The sequence below is a fragment of the Malurus melanocephalus genome, unplaced genomic scaffold (genome assembly GCF_030028575.1).
Source record: "Malurus melanocephalus ecotype Western Australia unplaced genomic scaffold, MMel_1.1 scaffold_1076, whole genome shotgun sequence".
Lineage (NCBI taxonomy): Eukaryota > Metazoa > Chordata > Aves > Passeriformes > Maluridae > Malurus > Malurus melanocephalus.
In genome coordinates, this window is record NW_026624308.1 from 65,939 (window position 1) to 92,797 (window position 26,859).

General features: G+C 44.2%; 1 protein-coding gene across 1 annotated transcript in view; it reads left to right on the forward strand.

Moving 5' to 3' along the window:
• Positions 1 to 241: 241 nt before the first annotated feature.
• The window catches only part of GAP43 (growth associated protein 43), a gene marked incomplete at its 3' end in the record, with an annotated part of 31,433 nt that continues 4,815 nt past the window's right edge, over positions 242 to 26,859 (forward strand). The window contains exon 1 of the mRNA XM_057386853.1: positions 242 to 344. Coding sequence (XP_057242836.1) covers positions 315 to 344 — 30 coding nt within the window. The remainder of the gene's footprint in view (positions 345 to 26,859) is intronic.

Here is a 26,859-nt window from a genome sequence, read left to right on the forward strand (position 1 = left end):
GGGGTGGGGAGGTGACGAGTCAGGGAGAGCTGGTGAACAATTCTGGGAAGGGTAGGGAGGGAGGCAGGGAGAGGCAGCGTGTGCATGTGTGATGAGCAATAGCTGTGGACCTTCCAGTTGCTGCTAACTGCCCTGGTGTGTGTGTGTGTGTGCGTGTGCTCGCGTGTGGATGTGTGTGTGAGCGAGAGAGAGAGGGAGAGAGAGAGGGAGGGAGGGAGGGAGTGGAGAGGGTGGGGGGGAGAGATAAGAGAGAGAAGAGGAAAAGGAGAGAGGAGAAGGAAGGAAGAAGAAGGAAGGAAGGGGACAATACGATCATGCTGTGCTGTATGAGAAGAACAAAACAGGTAGAGCTTAAGATTTTTATATTTCTTTCTGTCAGCAAATCTCCCAGGCTGCTGGGTGTCCGTGGGGTGCATGTCTGCCTGAGAGTGTGAGGGGCTGGGGTAGGGGCTGGGGTAAGGGGGGAGGAAATTTCAGCTGCTTTCAGCAGACGTCTCTTTTGCAATTCTTTAGCATCTTGCGACTGAAGGTTCTTTTCACACCCTGCAACGTGACTGTTTTGCCTTTCCGGGGCTGGTGATGTGGGGAAGGGGGGTGGCCTACATCCACATTTGGGGAGCTACCAGAATCCCCCCTCTATTCTTCTTATTATTTTTTTTAATAGGGGCAGTTATATTGCCTAGGATTTTCTGTCTGTGGTTCTGAGGGTGTGGATGGGGCGGGGGGGAGGTGGAGGGGGGTGTTGCGGCTGGCAGGAAATGTGATGAGATCTGGCTCTACCTTGGACATAAAGGAAGCAATTCTTCATCTTATGCCAAAAAAGAACGGATGCCCAGTGAGCCTTGATCTTTGGTCAGAATGCTCTCAATTGCTCCCGTTTCTGATGAATGGGAGATGCTTTATGTGCCTGTGCTGTGAGGTAGCTCGGAGGACAGGTGTATTCATTTTTTTGTGTTACAACAATCTGAGCAAGAATTAACCTGAAGGAATCTTTTTAAAACCTATGCTATAGTGAAAAATCCAATTAATTAATAACAAAAGCATTAGCCTAAGGAGGGGGAGAGTCACCCTTTTTGCAATACCCTTCATAGTACAACCAGTTAGACAACTGTGCACCAGCTGGTAAAGAGACAGAGGACCACGCCTCTGTTAGCTCCGAACTCGAGTGGGATAAGAGAGGCTCGCGGTGTGAACCTGTTGGAAACCTGTTCATTTTCTTTTCTGGTCCCGCCTGGCTTTTGCTATAAGGGAATTGGGATGATGAGAAGGTTTGGGTGGAGATTAGTTTTCAGTGTCAAAATTTTTATGTCCAAAATGATAATGAAATTAGGAAAAAAACCCAAAAAACTACTTAGATCATTTCCCCCTCACCCTTCCCCCTTTTATTTTGTGTGAAAGYCCAAACCTATTCCTGATTAAGAGAGCCTATTTTGTTTGAACTTCTTGGACTTCCTCGGGAGGATGCTGGATTTATGCAGTTGGAACTTTGAGGCAGGAACTGACCCCAGATATCTATATAAGGCATTTTGGAAACTTCCAAGAATTATGGATTTGTARGGAGCGACAAGGAGCTTTGGTCCTTGTTCTGAGCACAAAACTCAACTCAGTCTTAGGCACAGCACCATACTGGTTACTTTCTTTATATATGCGTGCATTTCTGTGTCTTTTACAACGTGGCACTGCAGTATTCTGTTCACACGCTGGTGTGAGTAACTACAGCTCCTGTGGAACAGCACAGCGTTGAAAGAAAATTCAGGTTAAAGTGTGTTTCTGAATGGAGATGCGTGTGTTAGCAAACGAAGGAGAAATTTGTAGAATAAYGGGGAGGGGCAAGTGATCGGGATAGAAAGAGACCCTGCGTCATCCTATGTTTCTCCTCATGCAGGTTTTTCAAATGCTTTGCAATTAATGATACGCTCACTAAAATCTGGAAGGAGGGGGTGAGGGCTGGGGAGGGGGGAACACGTTGCAGTCAGCCAGCAGAGCACATTCTGATGGCAAATACGGGATGRAAAGAGCAGAGGAGGAGAAGGAAGGCAGACAGGGAGGCAAAGTGRCAGAGCGGTGGGCGGAGGTGCACAGCGAATGTTAAAATAAAGTTGGAGCTCTGTGGTTCTTTGGAGTCAGAAGCGAGCTGCTGGGGAATAGGGATCATTCTGCGATATCCCGGTGTATCTGCTCTTTACATCTCTCGGGTTTTTTTTTTTTTTTTTATGCTCCGCGGCGTTTCGCCACGCACGGCATGCAGGTGCCTCGCTCGCACCCAGCCCCGCGTCCCCGCTCCGTGCGCGCACCCCGGCACGGCACACACCCCTGTGCGCGTTCACGAGCGGAGCGCGGCCCCGCTACTACAGCGATACGCGCCCCGAGCGCTCCCTGCGCACGCTGCCCCGATTGTGCCGTGGCTATCGCTGGGCTCGGAGCTGAATACACACATCGCTGCTCCCCTACCTGAAYACACACCGCGATCGCCAAATTGGCAACACAGCAGCGCGCTCGGGAAAGCTGATGATAACGCCAGGGAAAGATTTGATWGGGAGAAGAAAAAGACCTCGGTTTTCAGCTTGTGCTGTTGCTCTGTCCCCACCCAGACCTTTCACACAGAGGGAAAAAGGTGGAATGGGTTCTTCAGCGCTGGCAGGAATTTCTTTCCCAAAATAAAGACAGCTCTCCTCAAATTATTTTTCAGGGGAAGTCCCTGGTGTCCCGCCCTTCTGGCAGCTAAAGAGCAAAATGTTGAAATTACAGGCTTGGGCGTGGAAGAAATCTCTTCACATTTGTGTCTAGGTGTGCCTGTGTGTGTCTGTCCTCCCACCCCTCAGAGACAAGTATATTCACACACTCATACCTTGCAGACTATTCCTTCTTGTGGGTGTGATGCCAGTGTGAAGAGTGAAGTATTTGACTGACTGACTGACTGTGCCCGCCCATGAGAGATGTAGAATAGCAAAGTGTTGTCATTTCTGCCTACAGCTGACTGCAGCTCTGAATCTGARCCCACCAAATATTCAGCTGAAAGGTAGCATAACTAAAAGGCTGGGTCAAGCTGCACCTGAAAAACTGAACTSAACCTTTGCTGCCAGCGAGAGATGCAGTCAGTAACATGCAGGGCTGGGCAGGGAGACGGGGGGCTAGAAATGCAAGTGTTGCAGGCACTGCATGCTACAACAGATGGACGTTCGGGGGGTATGTGCTCAGTATTGGATTGCATGAGTGATTAAACAATAACCCGCAAGCAGGTTTCCCACTTGTGGGTGAGATGAGTCTCATTCATCAGCAGCCATAGAAGACGGCTTCCCTCCCATTCGGTCCTCTCCTGTTCAGCCCAGCGCCGGAGAGCCAGCGGCTGCAAAGGTTTAAACCTGCCACACCCACCGAATCAAAGGAGGGAGAGAGAAGAGGCAGTCTGCGTTTCTTTCCCCTTCCACACGRGCAGCATGAATAAACAGGGCTGTACCTCTAAAATGCAGTTTAATTGGAGAAGGCAAACACATTGTGGAACAGTTCTAGCAATTACAGGCAGCCGGTGAGGTGGCTTGTCATTCCAGGAGCTGCAGAGGTGTACAAGAAGGAGGAAATGGAGAAAAAGAGAGAGAGGAAGATGCATGCAGGGTTAAGGTTTCCTTGCCTCAGGATATTAAAATATCTCAGGTTTCATTTAGGATAACAATTACACTGCACAGTCCAGACACTTCAAAATGCAAGGCGTGGTCTTACCTTTAAACGCCACRGTGGACAGAGGAAAAAGGGTATTTTAAAGGAAAGGTGTCTATCCATGCCCCTCCTCCCATCACTTGGCAGCATGGTGTAAATCACAGACTACTGACTTGAGCACAGAGGCACTTCATCTGCACCTAGGGAGAGTGTAGCCACTCCATCTGCCTTTTGGAGAGACACTGAGCAGCTTCTTCCAGTAAACAACTGCTCCATGGAAGTTTAATTACTCCAGGTCCTTACTATTTCTCTTCCTGTGGCAATACCCCTGGGATTTCTACCCAGAAGGATGTCTCCAGAGAAACACCCCTCCCATCACCCTGTCCTCCACTGCCTTCGCAGACTATTAGAGACATTGATTTCTCCTAGATCATGTAATGTAACTGTTCTTAATGGCACAGACAAGCTCCTTCCTAGGGAACTAATTGCAGGCAGAGATTCCAGTGGGAGAAGGACAGCTGTAGTGCTTAGTGGGAAAGAAACCAGTCTGTGAATCCAAATTGTCTGTTGACTCTTGCTCTTGAATCAAAGTCCCAGCAAAAACCAGTCAGGCATTCCAGTACCTGCTGGAATGCAGAGGCATCCCTGCCCAGAGGGCTGTACTGACTSTTCTGTGTGACCATGCCAGGCTGGGGACACTTGTGCAGCCCAAGGAACCAACAGGTATCACCTGAGGACTTGTCCTGGCTCAATGCTGAGGCTTCCTGGAGGATCTCAGAGCTGCTCCAGCCTCGGGATAAGGARATGAGCTGTAGCTCCAGACTCTGCCCATGCCATGCTGAGAGGGTGGGCATCACTTGGGGAGGAGGGTGAGAGGGACACCTCCTTCAGTCATGTGGCTTTGATTGACTGGAAGGAGAGAGTGCAAAGAGTTTTCACCTCAAGGCCRCTCTCATTTCAGGCCAGCTGTCCTGGAGTCTGAGATGAGCTCAGCTGGTTAGAGCATGGTGCTGTCACCYCAAGCTTGTGAGTTCAATCCCTRGATGGGCCATTYACTTAAGWGCTGGACTTGATGATTGCTGTGGATCCCTTTCAATTTAGAATATTATYTGATTTGGATTCTGTGATATCAAGCCAGGATCTAGTAGTCATCCTGCATACACATTATATTTTCCTCTCCCATTTCCTAGAGAGTAGGAATTTCTCACTGCTGGCAGCTGCCAAGTTGCAATGCCTTCTTGTGCTAGTGGGAAGGTGAATGGGGCCTGTTGCCCCTTGCAAGATGAAGGCAGGCTGATAGACTTGCATGTTGTGTACTCCTGCTTGGATTTGCTGTGCTTGTGCTGTGAGGCATGTKCTCCTCATGGTGACTCCTGTGCTCCATGTGCTGTTCCTGGCAGAGGACATGGGCCAAAAGTGGAGCTCTGYCTGATTGCTGCCAAGCTGGCACATATCTGCTGAGGGGTTGGTATTAGCAGGTAAAACAGCAACTATAGCCTGATGGTTGCCTCTGCTTTTGGCTGAGATAATTCAAAGCAAAAGCACCAGAATCGCAGAATATTCTGGGTTAAAAGGGWCCCACAAAGATCATYAARYCCAGCTTTTAAGYGAATGGYCCATAGGAGGCTGAACCCTCAACCTTGGTKTTATYAGCACCATGTTCTGTAAAGCTGAGGCCTCTGCATGGCTGTGGGTTGGAATGGATGGATGGAAGGCTGGTGGTGCATTACTGACTGCCATTTGCTCAGAGCATGCACTGCTGGCCCATGCATCCTTCCTTCTGTGCAAYTCTCCTGTTGTYGTCCTTGCTTCCTGAKCATAAWTGACTTGGGACTCCCTTGTTGCTTWGGGCTTCCTCCCTGCACAGGGAGGGCTGCTTTTGGATTTGAGAATGAACAATAGCTCTGATGACAATGTCAGGCTAAAGACACCTGAATATGGGAAACCTTTTGATGGCAGCTCTCTGTTTTGATGCCCTTTGGAAGTCACTGTGTGGTTCCCCTGTTTTCTGTGAATCTGACAGGTCTTAGAGGTAGATTTGGCAGCAGTCCTTACCTGTCTACATCTAAATTTTGAAATCCCAGTGTTCAGTGTTGTAACAACCATAACCCAGCAGCTCTACACAGTGTAATGTCATGCTGATAGGAAGTTGGTCATCCAGAAAGGCATGGTGGAAGGTATAAATGCTTGCTGGCAGAATATCTTGCTGTGGGAGGATCAGAGCAGGTATCCAGATGAAACACCTTTCCAACATCTGAAATCCAAAATCAAAGTCTGGAATTCATCCACCTTCATTTAATCTATAATTCCAAGATCCTCCTGAGCACGCCRGGAGGTGACATGTAACCTCAGAGCTCTGATGGCCTCATGTGGAGAAGGTGTTTATATTTCCTTAGGGCTCTCTCTGTCACCTGCTGAGTGTGTGTGTAAAACTCGATGGCTTTTCATGGCTGTGAACACCACAGGCCAGTGCATAGGAATTGGTTTAGGGAGAGCTGCTTTCTCTTTCTAGCAGTGCTATTAACCTGCTTTCTGGCTTGATCTAAGCATAGATTCTTTGACTGTTATGGCCATCTCTGCAAGATGCTTCTTGAATTTGGAAACAAAACAATTAGTGTGGGGAAGAAAATGGGATTCAGAAGCCCTCAAGTGAGAGATACTTTAGACAGGCAAAGCTCTGCTTTATCCATCCTCAGTCACTCCTGCAGTGCCAGGATGTTTGTGAGCCCCTTGAGCTCCTTTAACATAAACCATTGATTTTTTTCCCAGACCCAGGCTTTATTACAATGGACCAGAGCTTGAGAGCAGGGCTACAACTTAGTTTCCTCCCTGCTATTCAMCAGATTGGTAGCTCCTCCCCAACCACCACAGTGATCCAGCCTACAATATGTGTATGGGGTGAAGGAATAGTGTAAGGAAAATAGTGATTTGTTTTTAATACAGCAAAAAGGAAATTGTGCTTTTGGAGTTGAGCGGTTCCTGCTGTCTCCGCCTGTTACTCATTCTGTCTCCTCTCCCCATCTGTTCTGCTCCTTGCCTTCCCCCTGCTCCCTTGACCATGCAGTCCTCCTGCTGCTCCTTCTCTCCCCCAGCTGGGTTCCAGCCCTCCATTACACTGTGCTTTTTGGGGTTTCCCAAAAAACCAAAAACCTGGCCACTGCCACCAGGTCTGACTCCCTTCACCCTTCCTGGCACAGATATCGGATGGAAAACTGGGCTCCTTCTTTGTCCTCCAGTTGCTTTTGTACCTGCTCCAGTTCTCCTCCATTTGGGCAGCCCTAGACAGAGGCTGTAAAGTGGTGCATCTTCACCTCTCACCTTGCTGCTGGTGMAGGTAAAATGTTACTSTGCTCAGCCACAGCAGCAGCTGGGAAGGGTATGGCTGCAATGGGAGCAAGGCATGCAGTACAAACTATTGCCAGYATTCCTGCTTTCCTCATGGTTCCTGCTCCTTCCAGGCTTGTCCCTTGGCTTCTAATGCCACTGGTGGGTGRCAGGCTGTGCTCCAGCTGTCTTGCTGCCATCCAAGACAGGATGTCCTGAACCTGCCAACCAGCCCTGGTTGGCATTTATGTCTCAAAAGGGAAGCCAGGATGTACTTATAGTCTCTTAAATTATGACCAATAAATGTCACTCCTGTTCATTAGTCATCTTACATCTGAAGTTTCTTGAATTAATTCCAGCCATAATCACAGTATATCTCTATTTATAGGAAGCTACATATCTCACAATATTTAGACATTCTCTCTGGAGGATACACCTTTCTGTAAGAGCTGGTAAAGCTAAAAGGCTCCAAAAGAATCTACTTACTTGATATGAATGCTCCTAAAATTTAGGGGTGCAGAGGAGTGCATTTGGATCTGAACCCCACTCCGAAGCTAGATTTATTCCACCCTTTACATAAATGCCTAGAAGTGCTACTGTGCTCTCAGGAACTTTAGTTTTTTTAATGAATTGGGATAATTTCTTATAATGTGTAATGTACAGAATAATTTACAATTTTGTAATTGTTAAGGCTATTATCAATTAGCATTCAGTTCATTCAGACTATTGAATGGAGTCTAATCCATTTATTTTATTAATAGCATCCAATGACCTTATAAATCTGCAGTGTTAAGTACTCCAGGGTCTGCAGGTTGGGCACCACAGTACTAAGCTATGCTCTTTTGCAGAAGAGGCCAATCATTTATATTAATTCAGATTGAAACCAGCAGGATGTAAACCACAGTGGTTTTGAACTGACCATTGTTATCCTTGTACCATTCCACCTTCTGTCTGCCCACAGCTCTAGGAACAAGGCATTCAGGGATGGATTTATAAATAATTTAACAAAAAGTCATCTAGGTCTGGAAGGGTAGGTGTAAAGAAACAAGTGTCAGTTGCTGATTTGCTGACAGTAAAATTGCAGCCATTTGGTTTCATATGAGAGTGAAATCCACAGCTGGAAATCACCTGTTGARCAAATGCAAGGAGGGCATCACAATCTTGGCTGTGCCTGACAAGTGTGGTGAAGCTGGGAGACTTTACTGGAATGATGGGGAACTGAGGCAAAGATGATGTTGGAAGTTGGTCCAAAATTTTACCCCCAGAAGGGACATCACAGTGCTCCTTAGAGCTGAGGGCACTTTTCACTTTACCTGTTGTTAACATTTTAATTCTTAGCTTGTTATGTTGGAGAAGTCAGACTGGCAGCTTGCAACAACCTGGATTGCACAGGCTGAGATGATTCTGTCAGAATGGAGACTTTGCCTGATCAAAGATGMGAAACTGTGGGTTTAACCCTCACTGCTGTTTGCATTTCCAGTGGAAAACACACAAGGATTTCAAGTCCTACACAGAATTTTGAGGACTGACAACTGCAACAGAAAATTGATGTTTAATGTTGRCTGTTAGAATTGCAGTCAAAATCATGATGGGGATGCAACCAGTCCTGCCTAAAGCACAGCACTGGCAAATGGCCTTCCCCTTGCATCCTAAATTCCACTCAGAACACCAGCTAGAAGAGATAAAACCCTAAGGAAAGGACAAATGGAGCAAGGAAAAAAAATCTCCCCCTAGAATAACTGAAGAACCAAAGCCAGCTGAAATCTCCATGAAGTAAACAGAAGTTGGATAACTTCCAGAAAACAGTTAGCAAAGTTAATATGTGAAACAGTACTTGAAGCTCACTCTTATATGGTAAAAGTGGATATGCAGCAAAAAGAACTCTCCATTATGATGCCAGTGTGCAAGATTTTGTAGAAGACAAAGAAAAAAAAAAAAAGACTGATTAGTTAAAAATTACTCCACATGGCTTATAGGAGTTTCTACCAAACCTTCTTTTAAAGTTCAGTCAATTCTTACTTTTGTCCATTGTTTTCTTCCTTTGAGTTGTATGATTCCACAAATCAGGAAGAGAGACCATGCCTTATTTTGCAGAATTTCATTACTTTTAAATCAGGGTGTGACTCTCAAGAGGACTCTGACACCTATCACAGTATTTATCATTATTCTGAACTGAGAAATAAGGGACTAAATTGAACTGCATTCTTAGAAGTGTCTGTCATAGGCTGTAGAACTTAAGAGCTTCCTTTCTTTCTAACTGTGGAGGTGCCTAAAGCCCCCACATAATTACATTTACAGCTGCAAAGTCCCCATAACACTAAAATCCAGTTGCTTACTGGCATGCCTAGATGATCCTTAGTTTTATAAGCCATAATCAGCCCAATACACAGACAAATAAAATATTAATTGAGCCAGAGCAAGAGAGTGAAATAATATCATCCTGACTTTCTCTGTTTATGATGCTCACAGAGGGGAGGGAAGAGCTTTACATCAAGCATTGTCAATGAAGCCAAAACATTTTATCCCCATTTTGCATTTTTTCAGCAACACTATCAGCAAGTTGATGGCTAAACCAGTTAATAGGAGCCACAAAGGAGGAAGATCAGGATCTAGGAAAAGGGCAGAACAAGATAGGGTGCACTGATGTAAGATGGTTCTTTCAAGTCATCCCTTTATTTACAAAGGTGAGGGAAGCAATCTGTGAACTATAAGCTTTGAATGCTTTGAAGACTCATGAGGGCTGGATGAGGTGTCAGAARGCTGAAAATGAGCAGAGGATAAGAAATTGCAGACTACCTAGTGTAACTTCATTCCTAGGGAAAAAAATGGTGGAAATAATCAAATAAAGGAGATTATTAGGAGCCAGCACAGATCTGTCAAGAACAGATCACGTCAAACTAATTTAGCTTTCTTCTATAACAAGCCTTGTGGATACAGAGGAAGTAGTTGTCATACCTTGTCATTTGTAAGGATTTTGACATTATCTCACAGTCTTTTATCATAAATGAAGCAAAGAAACCTGTTCCAAAGGAAAGCATTACAGCAGGGATACAGCACTGATGTAGATAATTTTACTCAATGAGCAATTCTCTCTGATTTCCTGTGGAAATGGAAGACTCTATTGAGCAGTTACCACAAATTTGTGCTGTGGCCTGTTAGTGCTTCATACTTTCATCAAATACGTTCTACTTTATGTTATAATTTTAACCTGGATAACTGTCTAGAGGAAGTGTTTTATAAAATCTGCAGATGGCATAAACCTTGCTGGGAGAAACCACTGTAATTCAAGAAAAGCTTGTCAAACCAGGGAGCTGGTTTGAACGGCGTCAGAGTGAATGTGAAGTRCACTCCATGGGAATGATTAATAAATTCAGGAGGGGAGATGGGGGCTCTAGAGGACCACAAGTTGAGTGTTAGAATATCGTCCTGTTGCCAAGAAGGGGAGCACCATCTTACCAGGGTATGCAGGCTGTCAGACACATCTCACACAGCTCTGATGTGCATGTGTGAGACTCAGCTGAAATGTCCCACCTTAGTCTCATACTGCACTCTAAAGAAGTGTGGTCCTGTCAGAGGGTGTGCATACTGGGGTAGTGAAAATTGTTTGAGGTCAAGGGAAATAAAATTTGTGAGAAAAGAATGAAATAATTAGAGTTGTTTAACCTAAAATAAGGCGAAGAGGGGTCCAGATGCTGGTCTGACAAGTGCAAGAAAAGTAGGAGTAATCTGTTCTTGCTGCCCATGATGTGTAAAACTAGGATTATTGATCTTTAATGAAATGTCCAAAAGGATTGTAATGCACTGGAATATATTGAGAAAACAATGGCAGCTCCAGTCACTGAAGGGCTGCAGRAGGTACCTTGGGACCAGAGGATGGACTAAATGGCCTCTTGTGCTCTTTCAAAACTATTGCATATGATTATTATCAAATATTCACTGAAGCAGAAACTGGACCCAGTCTGTCCTCCTGCAGAAGAGTGCTTAACCAGTAGGATATAAAGTGGTATTTACTTCTGTATGCTCTCTGTCTCTGGTCTGATGCTTAACTCTTCAATGAAAAAAGCTGAGGAGCTTAAGCAGGAAAAGCTAGGAGCAGCTTGCTCCAAACAGTCTTTCATAGGAAGGAGGGAAGACTTGAGATCTTTTCAGGTATAGTGAAGAGCTGAATCAACATCTTCCATAATTTAGGGAAGCTAAGTGTGTCCACTGAGATACTGAATAAATACTTATCTAKTGCATGCTGTCAGAGAGGAACCAGAGTTGTTTCTTTTAGTGCAGAGGTTCAAGAATGCAAACCCAAAGATACCTCCCCAATAGCCAGAGCAAGATGCCTAAACCCAGAGAGTTTAGATGTCAGCTTTTGTTATAGGTGGGTTCAAAAGGCATTCACTTGGTGTATTATGAAACTGGGGTACCCAGTTCTACCCATGTTTTCTAGTGGACTTAAGACTATGCTTTAAGCAAGATATCTCACCTTCTTCCTAGACTTAGCTCCAACATCTCTCTCCTGAACACAGATACCTGTGAAACTCCACACTGAGGTGCCCTTTTCATCATCTTCACAAGATATTTATTACAAGGCATTTATCAATTGATGGCTTCTTCTACCTGCCTGASATCAGTTGTCTCAAAGCATTTGTATGGCAGTCACTCAGAAATTCCCAACTGGAGTGCTGTACTCCTATTAGAAGTCACCTTCAGTGCTTAATCCCCTCTGCTGCCATTATGATGTGYCCTAGTGGTGTCTGGGAATACAGAATAAAACATACTGAGATGTAATATTCACCTTCACTGGATGTATTCTCATGCAGCAGAAGAGCCATTGCTGCATGAGAATATAGAAGAACTGAAGCTGATCTGTGGTATCATCCAATATCTCATGCTAAATCCATACAACTCTCAGGAAGATATCCTTTGTTTATTCCTGATTCTTTTTACAACATGAGAGAGGGAACAAGACACCCCGCCTATAGTCAGGATTACCCAACTTCTGGGAGATGAGATGAATTGCAGTAGTCAAAGACAATCTTTTCATCTACATCAGACTTTGCTGAGCTTTTYCTGTTTGGACAAGAATTTTCTTGGTAGGGGTCTTCTTCAAATAGACACTGTGGTTATTTAATTTGTTAGTTGTCTGTTGAGATTASAGCAATAAAGCTTTGAAAGCGCAAAGAATTTTGCAACCATGTAATAGGTAACAGTTGCACCTTTATAATACAAAGAAGGACAATGTTATGATTTCAAATGATGAAATTTCCTATTTTCTCCCTTTTAGTTTACATTATAAAGGAAGATTAAACAGCTTTATTAAGCATTATACATTTAGTTTTCAAAGTCAAACACTTGGAATACAGAGAATTAATTAAAAGGGCTGCCTATCCAACTTTAATTTGTCTTSTCTCATGAATAGACATAAAAATGTGGTTCTTAATTATAAGATCAAACACTGGTACCTTTTTTTTTCAATAGGATCCCTGTCTCATTCAGTGCACAGAATGGAATATACTTAGGGACTGAATGAGTTTTGCCATAAACGAAGCTGATTTCTATAGGTCTCCTGTTTCATTTACTGCCAGTGGTGAAGGTTATGTATTGAATTGGGCAGGGGGCTGTTCAAAAACAGAAGAATGGTCTCATATTTTGGCAATTGAATACTGCCCTGAAGAATTAGGCTTTTTCCTGCCTTTTGTCCCAAGTTCCTATGTGATATGAAAAGGCCACATAAATGAGGTTTTCCATGGGTGGCCACTAATTGGTGTGTTCTCATTTTCTGGGTTCTCAGTTTGAGACACCTGGGGTCTGACTTGCAGAAGTGCAGAGCTGGTATTGTGTGGAGGTTTGCTGTCAACACACACACAGCTGGGGAAATACTAATCCAAGGCATCACAAATTAGGGACCCAAAATTCGTGGGTGCTYTGGCCATTTTGACCTTAGCCTCTTTTTGTTTGATTTTAGTGCCTGTAAAATAGAGATAACAACCCCACCTATCTCCCTGGGAGAATATCCATTAAGGCTTGTGAAGCAATGAGATATTATGGCAAAATAGCACCACAAAAAAAAAAAGGCCATGAGGAAATCAGTATTCTGCATTCAGTGATGGGCTTGAATGGTGTGTGGCAAATAAGGCACTTTGCTGTGCTTGAAATGAGGATAACAGGAAAACACTGAATTGCTCACCCTCTCAGTGAGCTCTGCCTATCCTTTATAGTAGCTGAGGAGGGGGACTTTAAAGGAAAAAGAAGATACAATGAAGACTATTAAAAGGCATCTGCTCGAGGAAGTCAAAGTGAGGTGTCAGAGGGAGTCTCCATTTTATATTTTCTGCTTCTGCCTTTAACATGTGCCTAGAAAGATGCTTGTAATGCAGGTTCTTTATGCAATACATGAGTCACATTACCTTTGATTTGTGCCTGTGAATGATGGGTTGCAAAATAATTGGGAAAAAATAGGCCAAAGGTGTTACCACTGAAACTGGTATTGCACTTTTCATTGATGTCTGAGGGTGACAGTTTAGATCCTTAACAAATCAATCCTGGAACTCTCTTGTTATTACTCCATTTGTATGTGAGGAACTGAGGAACAGATGAAAATAGAATAATCTGCTGAAGTAATTCTGCCTCTCTGTACATAACCAATAGCTTTTGTTTTCTCTGTACATAACCAATAGCTTTYAAATAAKTATTCACATTCCTTGTGAATGAATTAATCCAGAAAGGACAGAAAAAGGATAGGTTTGTTGCTCTGTCTGTTCTTCCTTTCTCTTCTGCCTTCCTGGAATAAATAGTTTGAGTAATGAAAGTAATTTGTTTGCTTTATTTGCCAGTCATTTTATATTTGTGTCTGGGGGGTGGGATATGTATCTGCCTACAGGATCTCATCAGGAAGAATTGACCATAAAGCAGAGGAAGCAAGCAGGTCTGTGCTATCATAGATCCTGTATTCTAAGCTTGTGCTGTTCTCATGAGGTTCAGGCTCTTGGTTGCTGCCCTAGAGGATCTCCAGATGGGGAGGTTCTGCTCACAACACAACAGGATCTCAATCATAAGCTCCACACCAGGATGGGCTTAAGAGAAACATCAAAGCCTTCAAACTGTGATTAACAGGGAGCCTGAGAAGAGGGAAGAATCTGTTCTGTAGACAATAAAATAAGACTTTTATTGATGAGAGCCTGCTTGGGGTTGCTCTATACTCTGAATATGCTGTTGTGGAGACCATGAATATTTGTATTGCCTTTCTCAAWTCTCTGGTGTGCAGGATGGGATGCAGTTTTCTGGTCAGGCACGGGTGGGGCATTTTTGCTACCACGGCTACATATACTGGCTGCTGCTGGACTGCTGTGCTGCCTCCTAAGCTTCTTTGCCCTTGAATTAAGTCCAGGAGAAAGTTTGCTTCTCCAAGGTGTGCACAAAGCAGCTTAACATGCCCAAGGGAGAGCTTTTCTTAGCAGAGACAGAAATGGAAATATAGAAATGGCAGTACAGAAATTCATGAATCTTGGGGGAAAAAAAGCAACTCCTGCAACTCCTGGGCACTGTGTAAGTGTGGGAGAAGAGAAGTGCCTATGTGTATTGTCCTGAAACACGCCAATATGGTGTGGCACTGGAAACATGCCAGATCTAATCCCTGGTTATGGTTTGAAGACTGTGCCTTATGAGGACAGCTTGTCTTTTATTTGAGGACCTTCTGCTGAGATTTCCCTCCATGGTAGCTTAAGAGACCCTCCTCCTGCTCCTCTGGAGTTAAACCTGTGGCTGCCAGGACTGCTGCAGAGTGAACTGATGAGATACTTTGTGGTGGCAGGGTAGGTGACCAAAAGAACAAAAGAAAAGGTGATGTTGGCAGGTCTGGAGGAAGGACACTGTCCTCTGCCACTTAAGAATGGAAATGGAGAGGCTGTCAGTGCAGGGAAGAAAGAGACCTTGTTGCCAAGTGAAAATGTGGTGGTCTCTCTGGGCCAAACCTGATGCATGTTTGCCRAGAAGGCAGTGGAACTGTAGATCTTGTGTTAGCTTTCGTGAGATGGAGTGGATTTTAGAGTCTCTACTATTCCAAAATCAGATGGGATTTTTGTCTAACCTTTTCTAACCTTGTGGAAATGTGCACTGCCTCAGCACAGAAATTGAGGGGGTGACAGGAAAGGCCCCAGATTTGGTCAGGAGATGATTTTGTTGGAAATATCTGCGATGATGTGGCTTTATTGGCTTCTCTAGAAGGAAAATAAGCACTTGTAAGCACCTGCTCTGCAACTGAAGAGGCCTTACCAAGGTGGGCTCAGCCYTCCTGTCTCACAAAGTGCAGTAAGTGGCCTCACTGGCAGGGCTTACTTCTCTTCCATGGTTCTGACCTGGCCCTGCAGAGGGCAAAATGTAATTCTTGTTGTTCTGCCTMCTTATATCCATCCAGTTCCAGTTCCATCTTTGGCATATGATTCATTTCCTCTCAGCTTCACGCAGTGTAGTGTCACCAGAGCTGATATCCCCAGCCTGTAATTTTGCAACTTCTCTTGRGTATTTGCCTCTAAACTCTTGTTGWGGTTTGAACTTGGYYRAAARCCAAAGCACCCAYGACGTTCCCCCTCCCCCACTGGAGAAGGCAGAGGGGAGAGCAGAAGCCCAATTAACACGAAAATTTATGGCTTTTAGATAAAACATAATTGAGAGAAAGATACGTATATGCTCTGGAAATGGTCAGACAGGCTGAATAACTTAAATTGCAAAATAGAATTAATACTAAAAAGTACTAAGAATACTACCGCACCGGGGAGGGGAACAGAGATGGGGGAAAATTTACAAGGAGAAGAAATAAAAATGGACATTTCAGGACACCTGTTATTCCTTCTGGGAACCTGTCTCTCCCACGTCGCCCCTCCCCACCCCTCCATGCCTTCCCGTGTGCAAGGGGGGCAGAGATGAAAGTTTAACATAAATCAAACCACTCATTACGGTTATCGTGGAGCACCATAGGAGAAGAGTCCTTACAGCTCCAAGCTGTGGAAGTTCTTTTCCCAAGAAACAGTCAGTGTATAATTGCTGGTGGCATGAGATTCTTTTCTTTACCTCATGGGAGAAAGGAAAACAGTCCTCCAAGGCTGGCATGCTTCATTCTGAGGGCAAGGCCACTCTCTCAAATCTCCTGGCAGAACAGTTTCTTCTAAGCAACCACTCGCTTCAGACGTGGGTGGTGGGGATGGGGCACCTCTTCCCCCAGAGAAGACAATTTCTTCTAAGCATCTACTCACTTCAGATGTGGAGGAGCCAAGCCTCTTTCCCCCTTTTTGGGTTATGATCACTCCAGTCCTCAAAGGCCAGATTTTTTATCTCGAGTGCAGGGCACCTCTTTTCTATACAGGTCTCCCATTGAAGAAATAATCCTTTTGAGAACAGCTTGTTCTCTCCATGTCGAGCACCATARAAAAAAAAAAAAAAAAGAAAAAAAGCAACAACTGTCTTCTTCTTACTGTGATCTTGGGTCTCCATTTTCTTCATACATCTCCTCACCCTCCTCCTCTGTCCTCCCCTGGTGCAGGGGATGATAGATGATACTAACAACCTAAAATCTAATGGCAGCCATGCTCTATCTTGTTTTGAATTTTTCTTAAGTACAAGACCATACGTCATCACAGAGGTGTAACTAGCCTGTGCAATTGGACCAGGCCTGACCAGCAGCCTGTCCATCAACCTCAGAGCCACAATGGATTTGCCCTAAAACACAGGGGGCAGGGCTCCTTTTGCTGGAGAAGAAGGAGAAAGCTTCTAGAACTTTGTCAAAGGAGCCATCTTTGTGGTTTTCTTGGTCCCATCCCCCCACTACCAAAAAAAACGGATTGAATAAAACCAGGAGAACTCATCTTGCTGTCAGGTGCAACACAAAGCAGAAGATGCTGAGTACCTCTGAGGGGGACCATGCAAAGCAATTSTGCTGTTTGGAAAGCCCTTTGTGAAAGCTGAGCAGCACAGAAATGCCTGGAGTAGTTAATCAGAATTGGAGATAGGCACAGTATTTTAAAAACACGAGCTTCAAGTACTGTGGTGTAAACAGGAGGTCATTTTACTGCCAGTGGCAGTGAAATAGTGCTCAGTTATACAGAACATGGAAAGTGCTAGACAGGATTTCTGCCATTCCTTTGCTCCACTTTTATCAACRCCCTGTGCTTCTGCCCTGCAGCAGCCCTGCTATTCCAGCTCTGATGTTCCAGGGTAGCTATGGAGCTGACAAAATTAGGCAAGGGTATAGCTGATCCTTTGAACGAWGTAATCCTCTGTTCAGTAGCTTTTTTGTACATATTAAGTGATTAAATCTTTAGGGGGCTTTTCCCTGATGCAGTAATTGTGCATTCATTAAATTGCCAGATAARACGTACTTTCTGTTAATTTATATTTTGCTAAGAAAATGGCTTCATTTTCTGCTGATAGTCGTGCCTCACCTAAATCAAGGATGCACAACTTGTGGCTTTTGAACCAGAGGCAGATACTGAGTAATGGAAATGTGATTGCCCTAATGGAATCACAAAATCACAGATTCATTTAGGTTGGAAAAGACCTCCAGGATCATTGAGTGCAACCTTTGACTGWTCACCCCCTTGTGGCACTGAGTGCCACATCCAGTMATTTCTTGAGCATCTCCAGGGGTRATGGAGACTCCACCATCTCCCTGGACAGCCCATTCCAGTGCATAGCATCCTTTTCTGTGAAGAAAACCCTCCTCACATCAAACCTGAACCTCCCCTGGTGCAGCTTGGGGTTATGGAGATGTGTATTTGCCAGCGCACTGCTAATATTAGAATAGCTTTTTTATCAGTTTCTCTTATAGGGGAAGGATCTCCCAGGGGTTTCTGAGGCCACCAGACTCCTACAAGCCTGGGGCTCAGTGGAGCACCCAGCCCCATCCCATCCCATCCCATCCCATCCCATCCCATCCCATCCCATCCCATATCCTATCCCATCCCATCCCACACTGGATGCTGGCACCCTGGGGACCCATTGCTGGTTTCTTCTTGTTGAGAAATCCCTCACCTTGCCTAAGGTGCTGGACGTGGGGTTGACACCTCTTGGATATTAAAAGTTGTTTGGTTTTTGGGGKTTTTTTTGTAAGATGCTGATGAAGCCAAGAGGTTTGAGCTCCCATGATGTAGTTAATTATATTTTGGAAAGTGAAGTCTGGGTAAAAGTTGAATAATCCTACATTATTAGGAGTGGAAGTAGATTTAGACTTCAGCTGCAATGTGAGCTAATGTGTATGTGTGGTAAAGACTGCAGAGAAAATATTTTAGAAGAAAGTTATTAAAGATGCTAAGTCAAATATAAAAAAAATAAGCCAAGACTGGGAATGTAGTTGTCTGTGCAACCTCGGTATGGTCTCCTCTTATGAATGCATTTCAGTGCACTTCTAATAACAGGAAACATTTTTTCTATTCAGGTATTCTGATCAYGTTCAGGTCACAGAATGGACAGGGCTCACTTAATGAGCAGTTATTCAATATTTTGAATTCTCATAATAAGTCAGTGTGTGACCCCACAACTTTGCTTAATAATATTCAAACCTTGCTCTGAAATCATAAAYACTAATTTTCTCCTGAGCTGTCTTGTGGTTCCAAGCACATCCCTAAGATCAGTCAGTAAAGCTTTGCAATACCCATGTGAGATAACTGAGTATTTTTACTCCATTTTTTGCAGGTGGACAGCTGAGGCACAAAGAGTTTGGTCAGCAGGATGCCCTAGTTTTATGTCCTGAATTTTAGAAGCAGAGGGCCTGACCTTTATTCACAGTTTTTGTTTTCAGTTGCACATATCTGAAAACATCTCCCATTACTGTCAGCTGCAGCTCTGAGTGCTGGGCACTGCTCCAAATCAGACTCAAGGTGTCTGAAGTCAGCTACTCAGAGATGCAGAACTTGTCACTAGGARTGACCCCATGAAAAGCGTGGGCCAGGATAACAGAGGAATCAGCAGCAGAGGTGGGGCAGACATGTAGGACAACCATCTGTCAGCTGCCCTAGCCCTGGGATCCACTGCTCCCCTTTGCCAAACTTCTCCCTCCTGCATTTTAACTTTCYAACTTCCAACTGCAAAAACCAGCACCAAGATTTTAGTGTAATCCCTTTATACCCCTGAGTTTCCTAAGCTCTAAATATCCAGATTTCCTACTAACACTCTAAGTCTGCTTTAAGCTACTTTGTTTTACTTTGCAATCTCGCAGCAGATATTTACAAGCCTTTTTCCAAACAGTGGCAGGGTGGTATTAGGTGATTTACAGAACTGTCCTAACAAATAAGATTTGTATAGGCAGGAGCCTAGCAGGATTTTCAGAGAGCCTTGGTGCCTAATTCGCACTGGTTTCAATAGGATTAAGGCAATGAGGCATTTGTTAAGATCCCACCATTCCTTCCTTAAAACCTGGCCCTTTAATTCTTCTTTCAATCATGTTTATAGGGAACCACTGGAGTTAAAGCATAGGAATGCAWACTAAAATGTTAATAATTCATGGTAAAGTTCTGTGAGAGTACAATCTGTAAAGCAGGCATCTTGGGGAATGTGTTATATTTTCTTCAGGCTTCAAAATAATTGCTTCTGTTACCAAAGGAAATTACACGTAGAAACTTTTTTCTCTGCTTTGCACTGCAATCAAAGTGTTAGTCACCTGAAAGCCCCAAAAGGTGCAATTCTACATGAGTATCCTCAGATATTCTAAGCATCAGGCAGATTCCAAAATCTTAGTTAGTGTCTAGTTTGGGGGAGTAGAGAAAGTGTTTGTACATTCATAACTCATTCTTTATGAAAAGGATCAAATGAGTCTTGTCAAATTTAATCTGTTTGAAAATGTTRTCTATCTAGGGTTTGTTTCTGATTTAATTTCAGTAGGATTTAGTGAATTCATTATGCAAACTGACCTCAGGCAGTGAATTTGTTTCCAATTTGCTCGCTTACTCCACTATGTTTGTACATATGTGTGTGTTTGTGACATGCAGTTTATGATAATTTTACAGTATGATTTCCTATCTCTGACTGGGAAGGAGGAAAAAGAGTTACCAAACAAACAAACAARCAAACAAAMAACAAAGCACYAAACAAAACTAAACYACCACATTCCTGGACTAAAWTTTTAGATAYGTRATCAYTCWCTATAATGTAATTTGCATTATTTGTGTCTGTTTTCTTGACTGAGGGACCAGTTAATCTGAAAGGATAGTATAATAAATGACATGACCTTGCTATATAATGTAGATATTTGCATACCATAACTTGCATTGTTTGAGCAGACCTAGTTTGCTTGACTCCARAGATGTGTCTTATGAAGGACTCGGTATTTTTATTGTTAGTGGGTCTATAAATTGATCTGGCAAGAACCARCCTTGTCCTGTGCTGAAGAAGCAGAATTATGTCTTTCTACCAAGAAATAGCACTGTATTTTAGGTGGTGCTAGGGGAAAAACAAGCTGTCTGCTGTAGTATCTGAATTGCTTTTCCTCTGTAAATCAGTGTGTTCCCTGTGCCCTTTCTTGTGTTCAATCTGGTTTCCCATTGCTTGTTTCATTGCTTCCTTTCCCACACCACAAGGGAGACCCATCCCAAGGATGTAGAAATAATAATGGCTGTCAGTGTCATAAATCCAYATGCATTTGGTTTTTCTTAGAGTGGGCACCTCTTCCTTCATCTGCAAGGAAGGACAATGGGAGCCCTGATGGAAACTCTTGGACAACCACTGATGAGGTTACTGCTCCCTCTTACTTTTCCTGGCTGCTCCAGCTTCTTGGCATCCTCAGAAAATTCCTAAATGTACTGAAGAGAATTTGAGGGGAGTTGCCAGGAAATGGAGCAATCAGATTCAGGACAGCATTTACCAGCCTSTGTGGATTGCTGACTATCTATAAAACATGGCCATTCATAAGTTCMTTTAAGCYTCTTTTTTCTTTCTTTCTTTTTCCCCTAAGTGCTTAGCTATTTTCAGCTCCACCTATTTTCATGGCTGTAGCTTTGGGACTCTGATCCACACATTGATTTATTTTGAGCTATATTGCTAATTACTATTTTCGTAAGTATAGTGTTTCATTATTCATTAAAGCTGGGGAGGCATTTTAGTAATTTCTCAGTAGAACAAATGTAAATTCAGTATTCRAGTAAGATCTGTGGTTAGGGCTTAAGAGGGCTAGGAGGAGTGATCTGACAAAGAAGGATGGTATGACAACTGAGGGCTATTGATGCGTGAAGGAGGGTAACTAARAAAGCAAAAACAAGCTAATGTCAACATAGACAAGATGCAGATGGCTGAAACTCTGGGAGGAACTCTTTAGCTCACCAAAGGAATAAAATGCCACAGGAACCAGAGAGTCATTTTTGGGGCAAATGTCCAAAGAGTGGTAAAAAACACTCCTGCAGGATGGATGAACAAAATCAGCCCTGCTGCACTGTACAGGGAGGCTGTAGAGGACCCTGAAAATTTGCAATTATTTCCTCCTTAGTGTGTGRCAAAGCTGCTCACCGTGAACAGGCCCTTACTAAGAGAAGAGAAAACACTTTCTGGTGTTAGATCATCTGTGCAAGCTTCCCAGTGCTTTCTGTCTGGTTTTGCAGGGTTTCCTGAGGGAGGACGGTTCCTATTCCAGAAACCCCTAAGTCCTCAGGATGAAAACCCTATTTCCATATCACACCTGCATCAGAGTAGAAATAAGTGGAAGTAGCTCTGCTCACTCTGCGTGCCCAGCCATCCCAGGGTCAATTTTCCCTCAGTTTCTCTGGGGAGGGGGCTCACTGAGTGAAGCCCCTCACAGCTCAGGCTCCAGGGGTGTCTGGATATAGAGTACAGTTCTGCTCCAGATGCTCCAGATGCAGACTCATCTAAACTGTGTGCCTGGGGAAAAGGCATTAATGTGCAGTGCTTTGAGGCTGCTGACTTGCTTCCTGACTGAAGAATGGAAAAAACCTAGCAGACATTACGACCAAGACATTAAATACTTATAGAAGCTCTATTTTAATAACAGCTTTAAAATGGGAAGCTCRARGGGTGCAAAATAGAAATAAGTAACMGTTRTCCTGCAGCAGGAAGATGAGGAGAAGGTCTGGATGACTGTTTAAATGTGGCTGTCATAGCCCTTACAAGTGGTGGATCCAAAGACTCATGGTTTTTTTCCCTAGCACATCTATTCAACATGTTCCCTTTGGCTGGGGGTCTTTTTAGCACTAAAATAACAGGGTCCACAAAGGGTTTTTTGCAGCAGGCACTGCAGGCTTGCCTCCCCCTCCCCCTTTTTCAATAGGGTTGAATACAGTAAAGGAGCAAAGTAGGAAACAAAATGGCTCAAAGCCACATGTGCATTTCCCATAGCTCAGTGCCAGGGTCTACAAAAAGTGATTAAGCCCTGGGGCTACTGAATCTCCTGTTCAGGATCTTCCCAGTCAAAACCATGTCCATACTCTGGTGACAACCCTACCTGAAGAGGGGAGAGGGGTATGGCACAACACTGTGTCCTCAGCACTGTGACACTCAGCACTGACAGCTGCAATCAGGCCTGATTCATCAGTTTTACAGACCTTGGGAAGCACTGGATTTACACAAACTGGGCAGTCMAGCCCAGATTCCTGGGTGAAAGAAGCTTTGTCATACACATCCCCTCTGGAGACCTTTTCAGGTTCTGGCAGACACTTAAGCMCCTTTTTAGGATGTTCTCATCTCGCACTGACAGGAGGAAGTAGATAAGAGCAGAGCTTAAATATTGCACATTGCTTTCCTGAGCTTCACACCATGCATTTGAGGTTCTTGAAGCATTACAAATACTGATTATGTTTAGAGCCCTTCAGGAACCTAACAATGTCTCCATTTGTAAGTTGTTTGGAGCAGCAGATCACAGAGGTCTGTTAAAAATTATCCCTAGAAAAATTTCATTGGSATCCATGAAGTGAAACTTCATTTCCCTCATCTGACATTGCTTTTGACACTGGACTTCAAATAAGATTTCCATACAACTGTTTGTTAATAAGTTGTACAAACTTAGGGCTAGGAGGAATAGAWAAAGATGGTCTGGGTCTTCTCACTCTTCTGTGAGTCAGAAGGAGCCCATAGTGGGACCAGTGACCTGTCTCCTGTATTTGGTACCTTATGAGTAGGTCTAACTCTGCTGTTTTCCTCTGCACTAGTGCCTAAGCAGGGAGGAGATGATATAGATCTCTCTCCTTGTTTCTCTGCTTGCACTTTAAACACATGGGAGAAAGAAATGTGGGCCAAGAATAATTTCACACAAAGTTTTTTTATAAAGCCTCTGGCATCCAAGACATGGAGTTGATGTGAAGCATTCAGATTCACAGGAGGGGCTCATGTCTTACCCACTGCTTGTGGTAAATTCATACACAGGCTGTCRTGACACCTTGTAGGAGATTTGTGGGGCAAATGTCTACACCAATGGCACCACTGAAGTAAAGGTGGATGGTTGCAATGTCCAGGACAAGCCAGAGGATGCATGAGGGCAATCTCTGGGTCAGTCGAGCCTGGACGGGTATGACAATTCACAACACAAATCAATAAACTGAGCTCCCAAGAAGATCAGAGGCAGTTCTCAATGCCCTCATTCTCTGCCTTCCAGCAGCTAAGCWGGCATCCTGTCCTAGTGAAGCTGGGGCTGGTGATAGAAGGGTCACAGAGGAAGAAGMAGAGCCAGTAGGGTTAATCCTGGCTGGTATGGAGAGGCTGTTCTCCCCTGAGACCTGTTGAATCCATCAGAACCAGAAGCTGAGGGAAAGTCAGCTGCCCCTGTGAGAAGGTAGAATGAGTATCAACAAGTACAGACTTTGCAATGGATTGCTGCTCTTTGGGGATATAATCTGCACAGAGTTCAGCTCTGCAGTGGGGTTGTGGGATTGGTCTGTTTGGAACAAAAGCTGAAGAGGCCATGAGGGAGGACATCTTAGGCAGAAGTATTTTAAAGCCAGTTTATCAAATTGAATAGACCTGCAACTCTGTTTTTTTGGGTTTTGCTAAGAGCAGCTCTGATGACTTGAAAGACTGCATGGTGCCCTTCAGGGAATGGTGAAGCTGTTGGCTAAAGATGATGCTGGGGGCTTSGCTGTCTTTCAAGACTGGAACAACAAAAGACCAAGGTCTGACCAGGTGTGGAATGGAACAGTAAGAAAGGCAGTACTTTACTGGCCTTGCCAGATCCCTATCAAGAATCCTGGTTGCTGCCTTCTTCAGCTCACACTGTAGCTGAGGAATAGCTTCACAACTTCAGCTGGGATATAAACCTCTGCCTCTCACAAAGTTTAACTGCTGGATGTTTTTGGGGTGGCAGCCACGGGGTTTCACCCCAGCTGTAGCTGCAGTTCAGGAGGAAAAACACCTTTTCTTCTTCATGCAGGTKCTGGGTATAAAGCAGGGGTGATGTCACAMARGGCAAGTCCTGCCTGACCAAGTGGTTTTCTRTGATGGAGTGACCACACCAGTGAAYGAGGGAAGGGCTACAGATRTCACCTGYTTGGACTTCTGCMAGGCCTTTAACAYGGTTCCMAATRACACCYTTCTCTCTAAACTGRGGRGACAGATTTTATGGGAGGACTCCTCGGTGGTTGAGGAATTGGTTGAACAGTTGCCTCCAGAGGATAGTGGTCAGCAGCTTGGAGTCCCTGTAGACACAAAGTGGTGACTTTTAGGGGTTCATATGGGAACCAGTGCTATTTCTTGTCTTCCTCAGTGGYASGGACGGTGGGATCMAGTGCACCCATCAGCATGTTTGCAKACAACACCAAGATGAGTGGTTGACAGGCCTGAAGGACGTGATGCCCTGTGTTCCCATGGAGGGAATGGGTAGGAGCAGGACATAAGCTTCTGCTTCCTGTGGAAGTCCTTCTGGAGACCCTGCATAAGCCTGTGCTCTGGAGAATCTCAGCATCTGTCTCAGCAAAGTCTGAGCAGTAAATTAGCCTCTGTGCCCTGGGCACAGCTAGATCAGAAGCAAATGCATCCAGCTCTCATGGGGGCAGGCACCCTGAGCACTAGAGGCTAATAACAATTCCCTGAAAAATTTTGTGCAGTCCAAAACTAAGGCAGCAAGGAAAAAATAGAGAGAAAAMAGGCGGGAAGAGAGAGACATTGATAATTCTGGATTTCATTACCCTCTCATGATCAGCAGACCATGGATTCAGAGTCTGAAGGTGCTACTTCAGAATAATCCACATAACAGCAGCCATCCTTGCCTGAACTGCTCCAAACATGACCAAGCCATAGTTCAAACCACATAGTTCAATCTTAAAAAGATAAAATATCTCGTTATTCCACTGACATCCAAGCTTGCATTTCTATCTAAGCACATCTGCATCAAAAATCACCTATTCTTTTAATGGACTTCCGTAATCAAAGCATAGTTCAAGGGAAATTTTTCACCTGGTCCTTTTGCTGAATTTCTTCAATGTGGATTATCTGGGGAGTAGATTTATACTGTCAGCTTGGATACCTTCCTGCTTCCTTTCTCAGCTTTGCTCCCTTGATCTGAGCACCTGCTGACTGTTTCCTTCTGGAGTGACACAAGTATTTTCCTCCAAAAAGGAGATGAGACACAACTGACAGTACACATCAGGATCAGCCTCATGAGAGAGCATTTATGTTGTTTGTGCCAAACACTCAAGACCTTTGAAGTCCCCACAGGCCTTGTGCTACACACACCCTGACATGAGCTATGAAAGCACCACCTTGACCAGATGGAACCCAGTCCTGTCTCTGACACCCTGGGTGCCTTAAATTGAGAGATGAGTGAGTGCAGCTTGTGCCCCACAACCACCAAAGTGCTCCACAGAGCCCAGATCAGATTAAGACAAGTATTTTTCCCTGTGAGCTTGTCTGCTCTAGAAAGCATGAACATAATCCTGAACATCATCCACTTCACAGCCCCTTCAGGGGCAAGGCTCTTCTTTCTTTCACCCAGCCTAAAAAGGCAGCATAGGTAGTTCTGAGTGCCTTTTCCATCGAACTTCTGGAGCTGTTGGARCTCCAAGGTGGTAGATGACACCATGGTTGACCACCACCTTAWGAGAAACAGGGTGACAAACAGAAGGGAGAATCACAAAACACATGAGGAAAGTATGGATTTATTGAGAAGGCACACTTGAAATACCAAAATAGGTCTAGCTTACAAGATCTTTAACCTCTCTTTTCAGTCACTGTATGTGAATGAATAACRTCCATCCATCTGCCTGATCATCATTAGCTTATTCCACCCTAGGCACCATCAAACAGTGGGGAAATTTCTGCCATATGGGAGGATCTTGTAGAGGAAAGGGTGGAACCTCCATTGTTAGAGGATTTGAAACTGGAGAGCTGAAACCCTTCTGGTTATACCCTGGGGAACAATCTTGCTTAGGCCTTCAGAGGGATGAATTAACCTTTCCKTTCTCAAGGGTGTTTTACCCACCATCACCAGAGTCATGCTGGGAAAAAAAAAAAGGAACTCTTTCCTCGCCTCAAAGACAGGTTGTGCTGACAGGTGCCATCCTCTAGCCAGGTGTCTTCACACCATTTAACTGGGTTAAAAAAAGCTGTTCTGTGTGCTAAATTGCTTCCTCACTTCACAAGGYGTGAAAGCCTTTTCTCTCTTTCACGTGTCCATGCTTCACTCCTTCTGGGGAGACAGCTGGTCTTTTTTATTTTTTTAATACATTCTGCTCTTAAATGTTGTCTCTGAGACAAATCAGGTCATGTGGAGCCAGGCCCATGAAAAACACTGATATGACTCAATCCTGGGAAATSATTGGGAGTCAGGTGCCTAAATTTCTTTGTGAGTCTGCGCCCAAGTAAACTCGAGTAACATCAGTAYGAGCACACATTGTGTTCTAGTCAGGAATAGAGCGTGGGCTGAGATGCTTCTTAACMCCACAAATATTTCAGGTTGATTCAGCACTAGTTCAC